Source organism: Tachysurus vachellii, chromosome 18, assembly GCF_030014155.1.
Source record: "Tachysurus vachellii isolate PV-2020 chromosome 18, HZAU_Pvac_v1, whole genome shotgun sequence".
NCBI lineage: Eukaryota > Metazoa > Chordata > Actinopteri > Siluriformes > Bagridae > Tachysurus > Tachysurus vachellii.
In genome coordinates, this window is record NC_083477.1 from 11120006 (window position 1) to 11137243 (window position 17238).

A 17238-nucleotide genomic window follows, 5' to 3' on the forward strand; every position below is an offset into this window, starting at 1 on the left:
GCAACACTTTTTTATGGATCTTCTTGCAAATGTTTTGGGTTTTATTTGTTTTATTTGCTGTTTTTGATTCAGTTATATTAGAAAACACTATTTATGGTCATTTAAATCCAGTGATGCAGAGAGTTAGTGGGGGAATAAAATAAATAACTGAAACACCAAAGTTAACTAATACCTTATTAATACATGTTCATAACCGGTAAAGTCTGCTGTAAGTCATGGGTGTAATTAGTAACTTTGGATTTTGATTCTATTTTTTTTAATGTGATCTGATCCATTGTTCACTCATTGAGAAAGGGAATATATGAATAAAAAAATTTACTCATTTACTTACTGAAGTTAATTCTATAATTACTAGTCTTACTATTACTGTTTTTCCCCATCTATTTACTGCCCAGCAACCACTTTTGTAGTATGGAATTTGTACCAAGCAATGTCTTTTTGGAAGTGTTCACATTCACACCCTATAGTTCTACACCCCATTGTTGGGTTCAGTATGAGTATTGTACAAGAGCAGAGCCCTAATCTATATCCTAATCTATTATGCACAGGCACAAAACACGTTCATAGAGGCTTAATCTGTTAAAATGTCCCATCAGCAGGCCTCATGACTAATATTATCCATGTCTAATTTAGATTTCAGTTTTCTGAGAGTAAAGTCTATATATATTTTTTTCTTTAATAGATATCTGGATAAGGGTAATCATGTTTTCTCCTATACAAAATCAGTGCTCCTAATTGCTCAACATGCTTCTTGAACTGGTTACTTTCATCTGGAGCGTGTTAGCATGTCGCCCTCTGGTGGACAGAACTGTCAGGAAGCACTGGGATTCCTAATTGGGAGAATGTTTTACTTGAAATAATCCAAGGTGCTAAGCAGGTAATGATGATGAAACCAGAAACTGACTGCTAGAATCTACTTTTGAACGCAAGTGGTGCTATTCAGTATTCAGCCCGTTGTACAGAGACTTCAGGGAAACATGATAAAATCTTATCGGGTTGCAATTTTAAGTGTCATTATACATCTTGTTTGTGTATGATCACAAAAATTAGAAATAATCTCTTAATATAAACTTTAAAATATATTATGTAATAAAACAAAAATAATTTAATAAAACATGGAAAAACAGCGTCCAGAGAGTTTCTTTTATTTTATTAATGTACCATAACATACAATACATTGTGTAAATCCAAACCATACAAACTATAAACATTTCACTACAGAAAAAAAAACTCACCCCAGCTGAACTCTTCATCTCCACGTTGTATAATTACATTTCACCTATATGGGAGTCTGATCCATAATTACTGATTTAAAAACTTAAAAGTTAAATTTAGAAACTTTCTAGTCTAAGATTGAAGGACAGCAGTGTTAGGGAGATGACTGATAAATCATGTTAGTGGAGTATAACTGGAGTATAAACTCTGACATATTTTGGACGGCCTTGATGCTAACCGATTTATTGCCTTCATATACAGTACTTCTGTGCAAAGAGAAATACATTAGCAACATGCATTTATTAAAACCTGCTTATTATCTTTTAGGTAATATAACATTAAGTACTGAGAATGTAGAATAACACTCCTTTCATCAGAATAAAATCAAATAAAATTACAGGATTCATCTGTAAAATTACAGGATTCATTCAAGTGCTTATTCACTTACTGTATTCCCCCCCCCCCCCATTTTTTTTTACTATAACCACAAATTCTACAAAAGTAACTGTAATGTTTAACATCTTACCATAACATAATAATGAAATAAAATATGGACCAGCTAGTTGGCTAGTTAACTGCTAGTTAACCATCTAAGATTTACCAAACAAGTAGGATTTCATGATCAGAGGTCTAAAGTGCATCTCGTATGTAACATTCCCTGAACAGTGTCAGTTTTTAAAATTAACTTTGTGCTTTGTTAAATTTTTAACTCTAAACACCAATCTATACAATCAGAATCAGCTCAAAACTTTACAATCTTGTACCCAAGGGTACACTAGTGCAACCTGAAGCTAGGCATGGACGTTTACATTTACACGTACATGTTTCACTGCCTTCTGTTATGAACTGTTAGCTGAGATTGCTAGAATCATATGGGAAGATATATAAATATAAATAAATAGGAAAGCAATATGTGATAAAGTAGACAATTAAATAACATCGCAGTAGACAGCTAGCAGATAACTAGCCAACTCTCTGATATTAGTAACATTCAGATAATTTATGGGCATTCAAAATAAAAAAGTAACCACTTAAAAGTAATAAGTTAAAAAAGTAACTAGTTTGATCATGTGTATTTTATAAAGTATCCATTGTTGTAATCAGACATAATTCAGACTGCATGTAGCCTGTTACACAACACTTCTTGGCAGATGTGCCTAGATGTGTGTTAGAGCTCCACTTGCAGATGACAATGACTAGAGTTGGCAGCCATTGCCATAGACCCCTCCCATCCATCCATTCATCCTCCCACTCACTCCATCCATCCATCCATCCCTATATATCCACACATCCTTATCCACTCCATCCATTTGTGTATCCATCTACCCATCAATCCAAACTCCCACTCATTCATCCATTCAACCACCCACCCCATGTAATGGAATGGGAACTACATTCACAAATCATTCTCACATAGAGGTAATTTAACAGTCAATGCAGCATGTTTTGGGGGAGCTAGGAAGAAATCTGAGAACTGTGAGGAAACCCACCAACATTAATCCAAACATTGGATTGAAGCAGATATTTATGTTTATGAGAACTAAATAGTACATTCAAAAAATAGTTTGTTCTGTTCTGCCACTACAATAATCTCAAAACCTTTGGGCATCTCTTTTGCCCAAATCAACAATGGATAACCATAATTGGATAACCTCTAATAACCAGGTGAAATTGAGAAGGGTATTAAATCAGTGCCAAAAACCTGTCAGTGGAAATTTTCAAATTCATGTTATTACACTATAAAGTAACCATGTGGGAAAACCCCCAAAACAATATAAACCAGATTAAAACAATGTCTTGACCCTATAGTTTAAATATTTACAAGAAGGACAGATGACACAGCACCATATAAATAAAACAGAAATCCCCTTACATAAAGCACAATGGTACAAACCAATCCACTTGCTACAGATTGTTGATGGTGGGTGGATGACTGTGCTCCTGTAAAGAACTATGGTTGTGAGGGCATGCGGTCATTAGAGGAAGGTTTCGCAGAGGGAAGACGCTCGGCTGCTTTCGCTCTGCCTGCCAAAAACCTTTCAAACTCTGTAGGAAAGTCAAGAAGAGGACAAGGCTCTATTCTGTGAAGAACTATTGTTTTGTTTTGCTTAATTGCATCTTTGCTAATGGAAGATAAGAATATTGCTTCTACTAAAAAAACGACAACAAAAAAACCAATACCTTCACTAGTGACACCTCCATCTGCCAAGTCATCATCCTGCATCACAGACATAAGCAGAAGTATCAGAAAAAAAAAAAAATCAGGAAAAAAATAAATAAATAAATAAAAATAAATAAATAAATATCAGAATGTTCTCTCTCATTTCCTGTTGGCAGATATAAAAGATTCTGTGATTTTTAAAAAAAAAAAAAAAAGTAGCTTTGTGTTGATCTGATATTTGCTACTTCTGATATATAGAAGATCTATCAGGTAAGGTATTTACTCCAATGTTATTGGGGTAGAATCTGATCCTAAACACATATATATTTTAACAAGGTTTAGGTCATTAATATAATCCCTAAAATAGACAGAATAACTAATGTTGTCCTTCAGTACTCTGAGAAACAATGCAATCAAATGTACAATTATTTTCATGTACAAGGACAGTCCATGCAAAAGTAAGCTCTACTAAGCTACTGTAGATTAGACTGATGGGGCAGAAAATTAGCTTAAGGTCTGGTTTAAATGAACATTATAAGGTTTATGACACAGTCAGGCAAGTGTTTAATACAGCATGTAGAGCGTTTTGCCTGAATGTTGAGTACATACCTTTTTGATATTTGAACATCTCAGTAATTCTAGTTGGTGTGTAAACATTGCTAGGTCTTTTCTTGTTTGTATGGAACAAACGTTTGCACCCACATTAGCACTATCCGGATCATGACCTTACAGTGTGTGTGTGTGTGTGGAAGGTGGAACTAATTACAGCCAAAACGGACTTCAGGGAGTTTTACAATTCATAAAAAACATCCATTTACATATTATATGCTTAAAGTATTATTAATTTATTCTTTCACTAATATTCTAACTGCTGTGGAGTTTTGATTAGACATGAGACATTTTGCCGGTCATTGGTTTGTTTCTCATCTTTGTCAACATGTTCAGTGATAAGCCTGTAATTAGTGTAATTAGTTTGTGTGCTTACACCCTCATGTCTGTGTCTCACTGTTATGAACTACTCATTAACTTCAGGGAATCTACAAGGGAATGTGTGTAGTTTAATTAGGTAACAATAACAATTTATTATTTTTAAAAAAAAAAAAACACAATCTCTCAAAGAAATCTGGGTATGAATAATACAGTAAATAGCTAGAAATCTAAAGGCGTGTCCCAGGTTTTTTTTATTTTGTAGTATAAACTGAATGAGTAGTTTGTTCAAACTGAAAATTCCAAGAAGAAAAAATGCACAGCACCGAATGATATAGTGTAGAATGTTGGACACTTCATGCACTCAACACTTGCAGCTTTCAATTTGGCTGATGGCACTCCGATGGACAAGACACCTAACAATTTTTAAAAAAAATTTTCCCATGTTGTGTGAAATATTTCAGCATTTTAAAAATCTCTGTATTCTGCCAAAGCTAGCATTGTCACATTATGTGTTTTTGTGTTGTGAGTGTCATTTTCCATTGGCTGGAAAACAGCTTATACTTCTGGTTAGTAAATAAAAATTTCCATTTGAGATACTACCCTTCTAACATTCACACACTAGGTGGTAGAGTCACAGTGTGAAGGACGTCATTTGGGACACAGTTAACACTTACATCATCTTCATCAAGCCACTGTTCAATATTGTCCATCACTTCGCTCTGATTGACAGGAATCTAATGAAAAAGCAAAAAAAAAAAAAAAGAGCTGTTACTGCTGGGTGCTGAAAAATCATGTGATCATAACCCTTAAGTTTGCAATATTAGACACTAAGAAGAAAAAGATACCCTTTGTGAACAGTAGTGAACACAAAAAATATAGCACATTGTAATCCATACACCAAATACAATAGTTATTTAAAGGAGAGAGCCGCCACCTGCCACCTTTAGAAAAAGCATTCACAGCACAGTGAATGATCTGTACAGCTCCAATTTGCATATTAGAATGAAAGAGATTCCCTCCTTAAAGAAACCACATACAAAATACCCCTTTTGCAATAGACATGCAGGTTTAGCATTTCGAAAAGCATGCACAGTGCATGCTAAAGACCCACCATTCCCTTTTCCACCATCCAATAAAACTGAGGTGAGGAGCCGAGGAGGCTGGAGTCTGGGCTGTTATCCTTCACATAGACAGACAGGTTTTTTCAGTGACTGACATGCACAGATACCATCAGACTCAGCTAGACATGTCAAACGATGACTAAGATAAAGAATTATAAATTCTTGCATCAGATTCAAGTGTGTCACGAACACAAATATCCAAAAAGACTTATGCTAGGTATTATAATAAGTGCATAACAGTTATCCAAGCTACTAAAGCACTAAAACTACAAACTATAACTAAAATCTGGATGCTAAGAAAGGATTTCATGATACAATGAATTCAGAATTTTAGAAATGCACAAATCAGTGCTGCTCACCCGTCCAGCACTGTGTAGCTGACTGCTTCCTGCTGCAAGTTCATCTAATACAGAGCTTTTCTGACTCTCCCTGACATACAAACACATAAACATATATATTTTACACACAAAGGTTGCTACACTCAAGTAAAAGCAATTAATTGACTGAATGCTTTACCCATCTTCAAGCTTCTCTGATGAATTCTCTCTCTGAATAATACCCTGATCGTGTGTGCCTGCAAAAAAGCCCATTTATTAATAAGGATGTATACAAGTTACTGGAAGGTAAACAATGACAGGTTGGTGTGATGGGGCAGGCCATTACCACGCCACAGTGGAGCAATATTCTTATAACAGCATATGTCTAAGTGCTTTTATAAGTTTATTCCCTTTATACAACAACAACCTTCCAACATTAACCATTTTTATTTTATTAAAGTAAGATAACTACATTTAAGGTTTTGAAACATCTGCAAGGGAAGGTCATGTTCTCACAAGGTTGTCACCTCTGGACATGTTGGAAGTTCATTCATTCATTCATCTTCTACCGCTTATCCGAACTACCTCGGGTCACGGGGAGCCTGTGCCTATCTCAGGCGTCATCGGGCATCAAGGCAGGATTCACCCTGGACGGAGTGCCAACCCATCGCAGGGCACACACACTCATTCACTCACGCAATCGCACACTAGGGACAATTTTCCAGAGATGCCAATCAACCTACCATGCATGTCTTTGGACCGGGGGAGGAAACCGGAGTACCCGGAGGAAACCCCTGAGGCATGGGGAGAACATGCAAACTCCACACACACACAAGGTGGAGGCGGGAATCGAACCCCGACCCTGGAGGTGTGAGGCGAACGTGCTAACCACTAAGCCACCGTGCCCCCCATGTTGGAAGTTGTTTCCATGATATTTGTTTTATTGTTTTGTCACTAAGAAACCAAAAATCCCCTCTGTCCTAAAGACTTTCCGTGTTGAAAAACCTGAATTTATTCCTTTACCTCTGACTGATAGGACATGCTGACACTGAAGATCACACAGATTACTACACCATATCAAAACGCACATATGGTTATGTCAGTTTGTATGGAGCATCTGCCTTGACTTGCTCTGTGAAGGGTGTTGCTATCAAAGCAATAATCTTTTAGAGTGAGTTCCTCTATATAAACCTGTGCTTTAGGGCTGCTGTCAGAACTGTGCTGTTATAGACAAATTTAGAAATTAATAAAATTTAATAGCATTGATATTAGCAGGTTTTGTGTTAACCGAAAAGAGTAAAATATAATTACTTACTCAGATGAGACATATGACTTGACAGACTGCTGACTGTTTGACTGATTGGTTCACACAATGGAGTTTCCAGTTGTGATTGGCTTAATGGTTTACAGGGAGCTTCAAGGTCAATGAGGTTGGCACCCTGAATTAAATCAAGAATGAGAAAAAAAGTGTGTGTGTATTCATTCATTCATACATTCATTCATACATACATTCATACACACACACATACACACAGTATATCCCAGAAGTGAGTACACCCCTCACATTTTTGTAAATATTTTATTTTTTTCATGTGACAACACTGAAAAAAATTACACTTTTCACCAATGTAAAGTAGTGAGTGTACAGCTTGTATAACAGTGTTTTGCTGTCCCCTCAAAATAACTCAACACAGCCATTAATGTCTAAATAACTGGCCACGAAAGTGAGCACACCCCTAAGTGAAAATGTCCAAATTGGGCCCAAAGTGTCAATATTTTGTGTAGTCACCATTATTTTCCAGCATTGCCTTAACCCTCCAGGCCATGGAGTTCACAAACGTGCCACAGGTTGCCACTCACTCTCACTCATTTTCTACCGCTTATACAAACTACCTCGGGTCACGGGGAGCCTGTGCCTATCTCAGGCGTCATCGGGCATCAAGGCAGGATACACCCTGGATGGAGTGCCAACCCATCGCAGGGCACACACACACTCTCATTCACTCACGCAATCACACACTACGGACAATTTTTCCAGAGATGCCAATCAACCTACCATGCATGTCTTTTGACCGGGGGAGGAAACCGGAGTACCCGGAGGAAACCCCCGAGGCACAGGGAGAACAAGCAAACTCCACACACACACACACAAGGCGGAGGCGGGAATCAAACCCCCAACACTGGAGGTGTGAGGCGAATGTGCTAACCACTAAGCCACCGTGCCCCCCACAGGTTGCCAGTGGAGTCCTATTCCACTCCTCCATGACGACATCACGGAGCTGGTGGATGTTAAAGACCTTGTGCTCCTCCACCTTCTGTTTGAGGATGCCCCACAGTATGTAGGGTGTACTTACTTTTGAGTCCAGTGGTTTGAAGACATTAATGGCTGTGCGTTTTTTGAGGGGACAGCAAATTTACACTGTTGTACAAGCTGTACACTCACTACTTTACATTCTAGCAAAGTGTCATTTCTTCAGTGTTGTCACATAAAAAGATGAAGATATTATATTGCACCTCCTTACCGATTGTTTCGAATTCTGCCTGTCAAGACGTTTCTCAAAACTGGAAAAAAGAATGAGTGACACTCAAATCACTGACATTTTGCGGAGAAGATCAGAACAAATGCTTGATTAGAATCACCTGCTAACAACCTCCCACCGCTTGAAAACTTCATATACAGTGACCGTTTTGTATTAAATAGATGTCATTACTATGCATTATGTCTATAACCTTACAATTATAGTTTAATTGTGAGTTTCTTGAAGCTGCGTCTAACCTGTGATATTCTGTAAAGGTTGTGTTCATGTCATCATTAGCAATCAACAGCTGCCCTACCAGCTTCTCGTCAGTTACTCTGGGAATGAGATGAACTATTTGGTCCTGCTTCTCTTTACTTGTGGAGTACAACTGCTACTGACAGAGACAGAAAAAAAAGTGCAGTCAGGTTCTGTATACATTCGTGTATATGGAGGATATGAAATGTCAAGATTATTGCCAGAACTAAGTTAACTATGTTAAAGCATTGTTTTACATCATAACATATACTGTATGTTGAAGGAAGTATTTCCATTCTCTGACCTTCAGGAGATCTGTATTTGACTGCTGATTGGTCCCAGGAAACTTCTGAGTAATTATTTCTGACATCACTTTAAGGTTACTGTAAACTGTTTCCAGGTCAGACGTCAACTTTTTCACCTGCAATATGAACCAATAAAAATAAAAACCGTTCATCACTAAGAGATCACAGAGAGAGCAATAGAAACACTCCGCTACACTACATAAGAAATGGTTTCATACAGCAGGTTGTTAGTTTACCTTTTAGCTACCCATTTACCAGGTACAGCTACCACGTGGGTGTACACTGTATTTATAGAATTACTGACTGTACATCCTAACATGTTTTCCTGTACAGCTTTATCAGACACTCAATAACCATCCATCCATCAGTGAAAATGGACCAATTGAGAGAACAAGATTTATTGGATAAGTTTTTCCAAAACTCTTTAGTGAACAAAACGCAGTAGTCAACATCCTGATTACGTTCAAGTTCCAAACCAGAGAGAGGTTTGATTGTCAACAGTATGGACAACAGAATGTAGACAACCACCCAATGCATCCATATTTGGTTGCCACAAAGTTTTAAGTAGATAAGTATTTAGAATATATGAATGCTGTAGAATTACAATTACCCAAACCTGTTCCAGCACAAAGTAACATCCATGAAGACATGCTTAAATTCGAGTTGCCCAAGCCATGACCTGACCCCCACACTGAAAAGTTTTGGGATGAATTGGAACAACAATCATGCACTAGGTCTTCATACTTGACCATTTCAGTAACCAACCTCAATTATGTCTTGTGGCTGAATGAGCACAAAATCCCAGAGCTACATTCGAAAATCTAATGAAAATTCTTCCAAGTAAAATAGAGGTATTTATAACACCATGAAGGGGGAGAGGGGGTTAGCAGGCAGGATATATAGGTGTGATGGTCAAGTGCCACATACTACTGTCTATTTATTGTGCCTATAGGCGCATTTATAGTATATTTATAGCTAATCAACAAATAAGTAATTTACAAACAGTATGGTATATATGCTATTAAATCTATCTATCCATCCATCCATCCATCCACTTTCTCTACTGCTTATCCAACATACTTGGGGCACAATTGGGAGACATTCTGGACAGGGTGCTCACCCATCACAGGGCACAATAGTGCACACACTCACAAGTTATGAACAATTTAGAGATGCCAATCAGCATACAAGACCTATCTTTAGACTGGGGGAGTAACCCGGAGTACCTAGAGATATCCTCTGAAGCACAGGGAGAACATGCAAAGTCTCCCAACCCCCAACTCCGGAGGTACAATGCAAATTTACTAACCACTAAACCAACGTGCCTTTTGTAATTAAATCAAAACTCTAACATTTCTAGCATTTATAGAGAGAAATATAAGAAGGTTCTGGGTAAGAGTGGTGCATGAAAACATCATGCTCATCCATGGGATTACTAGTGCACCTGTGCAAGAAGTTGAATTTCACTGTCAACTGTGTACACACACCGATTTAGAAATTCAATGATGGAGAGACTTTTCTGTTCACATTTTTCACCATTACTTAACCTCACATACAGGTTTGTGATCAAGTTTATGTTTCTGTTAAAGTATTATAGCTGTAGCTAATTTCTCTGTACAATAAAGATGACAGAGCGTTACTGTAAGAAGAAAAGTGCTGTTTAGCTGAAATCATAAAATGATGCACTAAAGAGATGTGTGTGAAGAGATGTGTGTGAAGAGCTCTGTAAAATATGAAATTCTAATGCTTATTAGCAGAAACAAAATTCTGTAGTTAACGGCGATATCATAGCAATTCATTACTAGCCTGATTTAACTGAAAAGAAAATCCAGCACAGCACTACAGTAAAACATGTTGCCAGATGATCTACCTTATTGCAGTGAATGTGTGTTTGATACCTGGTCAGGTGATAAGGTGATTGGACCCTCTGTGTTTTGCCAGGGAGTGTTTGTCTGCTGTTGGGTCTGAGCTTGATGTGTGGGTGAGAGGGAAGCCTCACATTCATTCGGAGGAAAAAAACGCTAGTGAGGGAAAAAAAAAGGTTTTAGCAAGCAGGGAAACATGCACTTCAAATGAAACTGGAATGGTTGGGTCATCAAATGAATACATATTTATTTTGACTGACATCTTTATCTTATGATGAAACATATCTATCCTGAGAGGAGTGGTCTCCAGAATGACCCTTACCCCATTCACAAGGCATGATGACTCACTGTATGAAAATTATTCAAATGAAATGCTCCAAAACCAATTATTGGTGAGTTCACGCTGTCATGCAAGATAGAACTCAGCTCATAATCAAAAGAATTATTGAGGAAATATCTTTTTGGAAGAACAGACCATACTTGATACTGTTCTAGTAGAGAGACTTGTAGCAGCTATTCTAAGGTGCAAGAATGGTCTTCTGGTTCCTGACTAAGACAGTTTATGCTTATTTTAATGAAATTTGATACACTTCGGTATATATATAGTGTGTTTCAAAGTATAATACTGAGAGCAATTTTAACTATAAAAACAATCACAATATATAAAATAAGAACTTAATAAAAGCTATAACTATGATCTCATTGAAGGAGCAGAACTTAAACGACAATCAGTAAGCCACTGTAATCTCTTCCTACTGTAAGTATTATCAGCTCAAAATCTCACTTTTAAATCCCCCAGGCTTCTCACAATATATCAGTCTGGATTCCTACAAAACAGCACATTCACTTTACACGTTTGCTCCTTTAGCTTCACTTCTTTTTGAAGCTAGCCAATTTCTAATACCTTTAAACCTTGGTTTACAAACTATATCCTTTTTTGGTCACCTTTGAACTATCCTCTAAGGTTTGATGGATTTTTGTTAGCTTTCAGCAATCGTATTCTATGTTGAACTTCTTTTAACTTCTATTAATATGTGTTGTAAAGTATCTTTGGGTTGCCCAAAAGCACTGTATGGCTAAACCACAGAACAAATGATATAAACAGCAAAAATATAAAACAGGAAAGAACAAGCCCCAGGAAGACAGCAGCCTTAATAGATTAAGAGGGCAAAATTGTCAAACATTATACAGTATAGGTCTTCAGAACATCTCTTTATAAACCCTGTTATTTCAAAATATTACTTTTCGATGCGATCATGCTAAGAATGAGGAAGTCCCTTCATGCTTCTGTGACCAAGTTACAAAAAACATCAAATACATACAGTAATGGTAACAGGGTTTTATATGCTCTAATTCTCCAACAGTGCATTATTAGTTAACATGCACTCTCTGTCAGTTTTAGAACAGATAAAATCTATGATACAGGTCTAAGTGACTGAGAAATGTTTTCACTTTATTTTATTATGGGAAAAATCTAGCTATAAATAGAAATACCAATGTGGATCACTCTAAAGATTCAGGTGTTTTTTTCCTTATTTAATTGTTATTAGTGCATAAAATGTAATAAATGGTTAAAAACCTACTGCCAGTGTATGTACCTTGTTAGGGGTGTGTATTGGGCTACACAACTCAGCCACAGGGAACATTGTTCCTTTCCTTCTGAGATCTTCATACACACAAACTACACCAGTTAAATCTGGGGAGCTACGGAATGCATCAGCCCAGGCCTGGAGAAAGCAAGAAAGAGAAAGTGATGGGGAAACTGGACACACCCAGCGCTTTGTGTGGCATGACACTCACAACATACATTTCTTTCTGTAAGCAGTATTGGACAAGTTAAAATGCTGCTCTGATAAAAATCTGTACGAATGTAGTGTTCATTGGTCATAAGTAATCGCAGGCATGCTAATGTTCAGAACAATTGTGTGCAACTGCTTTTATACAATAGCTCTATAAAAAAAGTTATTCATTTTGAGTGACTGACATGTCAGACACAATATGAACTAATATTACAACAAACATAGCTCCAAAAAGCTGGTCAGAGTGCTGTGTGTTGCTGTGCACAGGCTGACTGACAGTCTGTTGTAAGTGAACTAAGTTTCAATGTAAAATACTATTGCTAGATACTGAATTTTATGCAGACAAGCAGTATGAAATGTGCCAGTGCTCTTATACTTGATTTTAGCATTCTTGTAACGCTGCTTGTCTAATCGAATTTGTGCACAAAAATGATAGTAATCTGCTACCAATTAAACCAGTTTGTCCGTCAATATTGATACTCACCTGTATGATACTCAGTATTCTGTCATGAACAACCAAAGGAGGCTCGTTTCTAGGTAAAATAGTTCGGACCAAAACCCCTTCTACAAAATCTCTGGTAGACACTAGGACATGGAACCTGTAGCCACAGTTTTTCACACAGGCCTCCAGAACCTGGGATATCATGAAGGGGATAAGTGTAATTTTATGACAATGACTGAAGACATTTTTATAATATGCTAACTGTAGAAAAAATTTAGAATGATACCATAAAATGCATTTGTAAATGAGAACAAACTATTTAAGAGAAACATATAGCTAGTGTTCCTGTGAGTACAGTTGGTCAGCATTAAAGTGTTGTATATATTGTAATAGTACCAACATTTCTGACAGTTCGATATTTTAGTGGCACCAGTTAGTTAGTTAAATGACTGAAGGTGGACTTAAGTATGTATGCACAATGGAGTTCCAAAGTTTGCACCCCCACAGTTGAAAAAGTGAAAAATGTAATGAAAATATACCTCTATAATTTGCAGAATGCTGTGTAGGACAATTGGCATAGATATAACACATGATGTTACACATAAGAATCAAAGGTATAAGTATACAACCTTTTGGTCTCTTTTTCTCTTTCACTATGTAAACACAGTAAAAAGGGATATAAAGCAAGCTACTTACTGTTAATGCCATCATGACCTCTTTAAAATTTCTGTTCCCCACAATCCTCTTTTTTATTGCTCTGACTGCATCTTTAGGGCTAAAAACACATCAGGAACGTAACAGGAATTTAATACATGGCAAATACTAAAACGTAATACCATGTAAAACTACTATGATCTATTAGAGTGAAAACAAATACTATGATCTTGAATTGACAGGACACACACCCATCTTCTGTCTCACATATGATGTCGCAGATCTCCATATTGAGTCCCCAGTCTTCTGACTGCAACCTTGTGGCATATTCTAACACACACATTCACACCATCATGCAAAAACCGTCCAAATTTACAGATTCATGCATGATTTAGTTAAACACAGATAAAAGTAATATCATAACACTGCAAGAGAGGGTAACATGTAAAATAATTATCAAGTTAAACTTCAGTAAGTAGCCTTAAGCATCTAAAGAGGCATTTGGCCTATTGCAAAAGTGAAAGCTCATTCTGTACAGGTGTCTCTTCCCCTTGCCTCATTTACTATGCCACCTTAAGATCACGTTACAACTCAGCGCTTTGGCTGCAACCTTGAAAAGGCTTTCAATCGTTTGTTGGCAAAATATTAATCCATAAGTGCTAAATCACAAATTATTTGGTTCAAAAGGTACAAACATTTTGCAGTTCAAAATAGTCCTACGGTTGAATCGGAGTGTTTGCTTAATGATAAGATAATGTAATCCAGAAATTATATATGATAGATAGGGCTTTGTCAGTTCAGGCAGAGGCTGTAATTTACTGCACTTTTGATTACACTCTTCTTTACATCGGTTCAGGGGTCTGTGTAGTTCAACCAACAAAAGGCTTAACTTTTGCTATTGGGGTTGCTCATACTGATCCAGGATTTTAGTCTGTGCCAAGTTACTGTTGTGTTGCTTAAGTTCATTCTTTGTTATTTAGGTTTGGAACACTCATTGCTCCTGTCAGCTGTCTGGGCACAAGGGTTTATTCAGGCAAATTAATAGAGCAACTGAAAGGGAGGGGATGGTGGTGGAATGTAGGAGAAGGGTGTGTAAAGCTTCACTACATTGTTGAGTAAGAGCTGTGTGTAATAAACACTGTCCTATTATTATGATTATGATTCTTATTATCATTGTTATTGCAACTCTAGAAAAACTGGACAAATGGAAAAACACCCTTTTGTGCCACTTAATTAGACGTTGCATAGCCAAAATAGGAGAAAACCCTTCTATCGTTTGTTATATTTTGCAGCAAATAAATAACACACAACAATTCCAACTCTATTTAATAGCTACAACGTCGAGATTCATAGTACACCAATCAGAAACAGAAGTGCAGTATTTAATCCCGCCTCCGACGTGTGATTGGGCAAACGCGCTGTCAATCAAGGATTAATCTTAAACCTTGAATTTGCCGTCAAGTTTTATTCAATTAGTAAATTATTTATTTATTTATTTTTTTGGAAAACGGTATTTTAAAGATACGATCAGATATAAGATAGACGTATAATATGTCGCAGAAATCTTAAAGGAAACGCCTGCGTTAGTGTAAAGGCTAATGTTAAATGCATCACACTTGCTAACCGGCGCGTGCACTCTTATTATCGGTAGGTGTTTACTCACCTATTCGCTGTCCTACAGGTGTACAGAAAGGGTTTCCTGTTAAAAACTCCATATTGTCTGTGAAGTCGGTATCAGGTTTTTGAAGAATACCTCACAATACCGAAAAAAAACAAACACTCCCGTGTTTAAAAGGGGTTTTACCCGGCGAACTGGAAACTCAGCGAGGTTACGTCATCATTTAAAGGAGACGCGACATCCAGAGTGAAAGTAGCATCAAACACAACAAAGATTACATCAAAAAGCACGGCTGAGGTTCAAACCCCACATCATTTGCACCACCGATAAAGCTAGATAAATAAATCTGTAGATTCTACACCCAATACAGACAGCAGAAATAATGGCACGATTACTACAAAGCATTCTTGGTATAGATGAAGTATAGCATTATATAGCATTTTAAGTACAAATATCAAAAGGAAATCTATGTGTAATAAAAAAAAAAGCGTCCAAATATGTATTTCCTCTCACTGTATGCTCCTTCTCATATAAATACTGCATTTATGTATGTAGCAATATGCTTCTGTAGTTCATTTATTAATATATTTAATAATTTATTATTATAACAGGCTCCTCGTGACCCGAGGTAGTTCGGATAAGCGGTAGGATGAATTTATTATTATATAAATTCTTTTATTTATTTTTCTGTCCCTTGTACTTAATTAGTATCTGTATCAAATCAGATAGCACTGATATAAGTTGTTACAGCACTGATAAAAGTAAAAGTCCATTCTAAATTGTGCCAGCCCTGACAATCTGACAGCAAACGTATATATTTTTTTTTTATTCTATAAATCCATTTTTGCTCTCTGAGATGCCCAAAGTTCTTGTTCATAAGTAGCTCAATTCAATTAAAATGTATTTATATAGCGCTTTAACAATGGACAAAGCAGCTTTACAGAACATAAAACAAAAAATGGATTATTATACAAAGATTAATATAATACAAAGATTCAAGATTAATATTAGATTTCAATTTAAATGTGTTTGTATTTATCCCCAAGAGCTATATATAATCTTACTACAAAGTTACTACAGCTAAATCAACAACATGATTGTTAGATCCCGTTCCAACTAAATTACTAAAAGAAGTGTTACATAAAGCTGGTAAGCCTCTTCCCAAGGTGAGCCAATATTATAAACTCCTCGTTATCTTTAGGTCACGTCCTTAAATCCTTCAAGTTGACAGATATTCAGCCCCTCATTAAGAAACCTAATTTAGATCCTAAGGAACTATCAAATTACAGGCCCATTTCAAACCTTCTGTTTATGTCCAAAATATTAGAAAAGGATGTGTCTGTTCAACTGTCCTCCAAACAATATCTTTGAAGAGCAGCTGAAATTAGAATTTTTACAGCCACTAAACATCTGTATAAGGTTATCCCAACAGAGGTAAAAACATCTCACACTGAAAGCCAACAGTGTCCTGACTAGTTTTATATCAGAACTGCACTGATAAATAATTTATTTATTTATGCCAATTGAAAATGTCTGATAGGTTGTTTTTCTATTCCTCTGGTAGAATTGAACAATAGTAAAATGAGGTTTTAATGTCTAAAACGTGTAAGGTTGGTAGGATCAACTTTTTGTATCATCAAGATACAACTTGTCCTTGTATTGAACATGTTTGCTTATTGTAGATCATGTGAGCTGTAATAGTATGAAGTGTTTAGTCCTTCCACTTTTTTGGCACAAAATCAATAAAGCTACTTAAAAGCAGCTCTGACCTAAACATGGAACGAGTTCTCACGCACTGGAACAAGTGCTTCCTTACTATTTTTCTGTTCTAGCCTTATATATGAAGTCATTTTTGTGTGACATGTTGCTAGGGAACGTACTCAAAAGCATGACACGTGTCAGGCAATTCACCATGCATGTCCTTGGTGCATGTCTCCATGGACACTTTCTAGTTTGCCTGCACAAATCCCTCAGCTGTTAGATCCTCCACCAACCACACCGATAAGCTCTTCTTATCTGCTTATGTGCTATCTGGGT

At 36.7% G+C, this 17238-nt stretch overlaps 1 protein-coding gene across 2 annotated transcripts; it reads right to left on the reverse strand.

The window, feature by feature from the left end:
• Positions 1–1181: 1181 nt before the first annotated feature.
• tom1 (target of myb1 membrane trafficking protein) lies at positions 1182–15405 on the reverse strand. Of its 2 annotated transcripts, XM_060892941.1 has the most exons (16): positions 15247–15405; positions 13835–13913; positions 13626–13704; positions 12972–13121; positions 12287–12415; positions 10722–10844; positions 8823–8939; positions 8521–8654; positions 8267–8306; positions 7060–7183; positions 5944–6001; positions 5787–5856; positions 5418–5486; positions 4981–5040; positions 3397–3433; positions 1182–3261 (listed from the first exon to the last, which is right to left on the reverse strand). In XM_060892941.1, the coding sequence occupies exons 1-16, from the start codon at positions 15296–15298 to the stop codon at positions 3167–3169; spliced, it is 1416 nt and encodes a 471-aa protein (XP_060748924.1). In that variant the 5' UTR covers positions 15299–15405; the 3' UTR covers positions 1182–3166. The 2 variants fall into 2 exon arrangements, with proteins under 2 accessions (XP_060748924.1, XP_060748925.1); XM_060892942.1 differs by lacking the exon at positions 5418–5486.
• Between the last annotated feature and the right edge of the window lie 1833 nt (positions 15406–17238).

Excerpts from the sequence above, each read along its gene's own strand:
- tom1 (XM_060892941.1), bottom strand. The coding sequence starts at position 15,298 with ATGGAGTTTTTAACAGGAAACCCTTTCTGTACACCTGTAGGACAGCGA. Across the intron at positions 13,914-15,246 it reads ACCTGTAGGACAGCGAATAG|AATATGCCACAAGGTTGCAG; the intron begins GTGAGTAAACAC and ends TGTGTGTGTTAG. Across the intron at positions 12,416-12,971 it reads GAATACTGAGTATCATACAG|GCCTGGGCTGATGCATTCCG; the intron begins GTGAGTATCAAT and ends TGCTTTCTCCAG.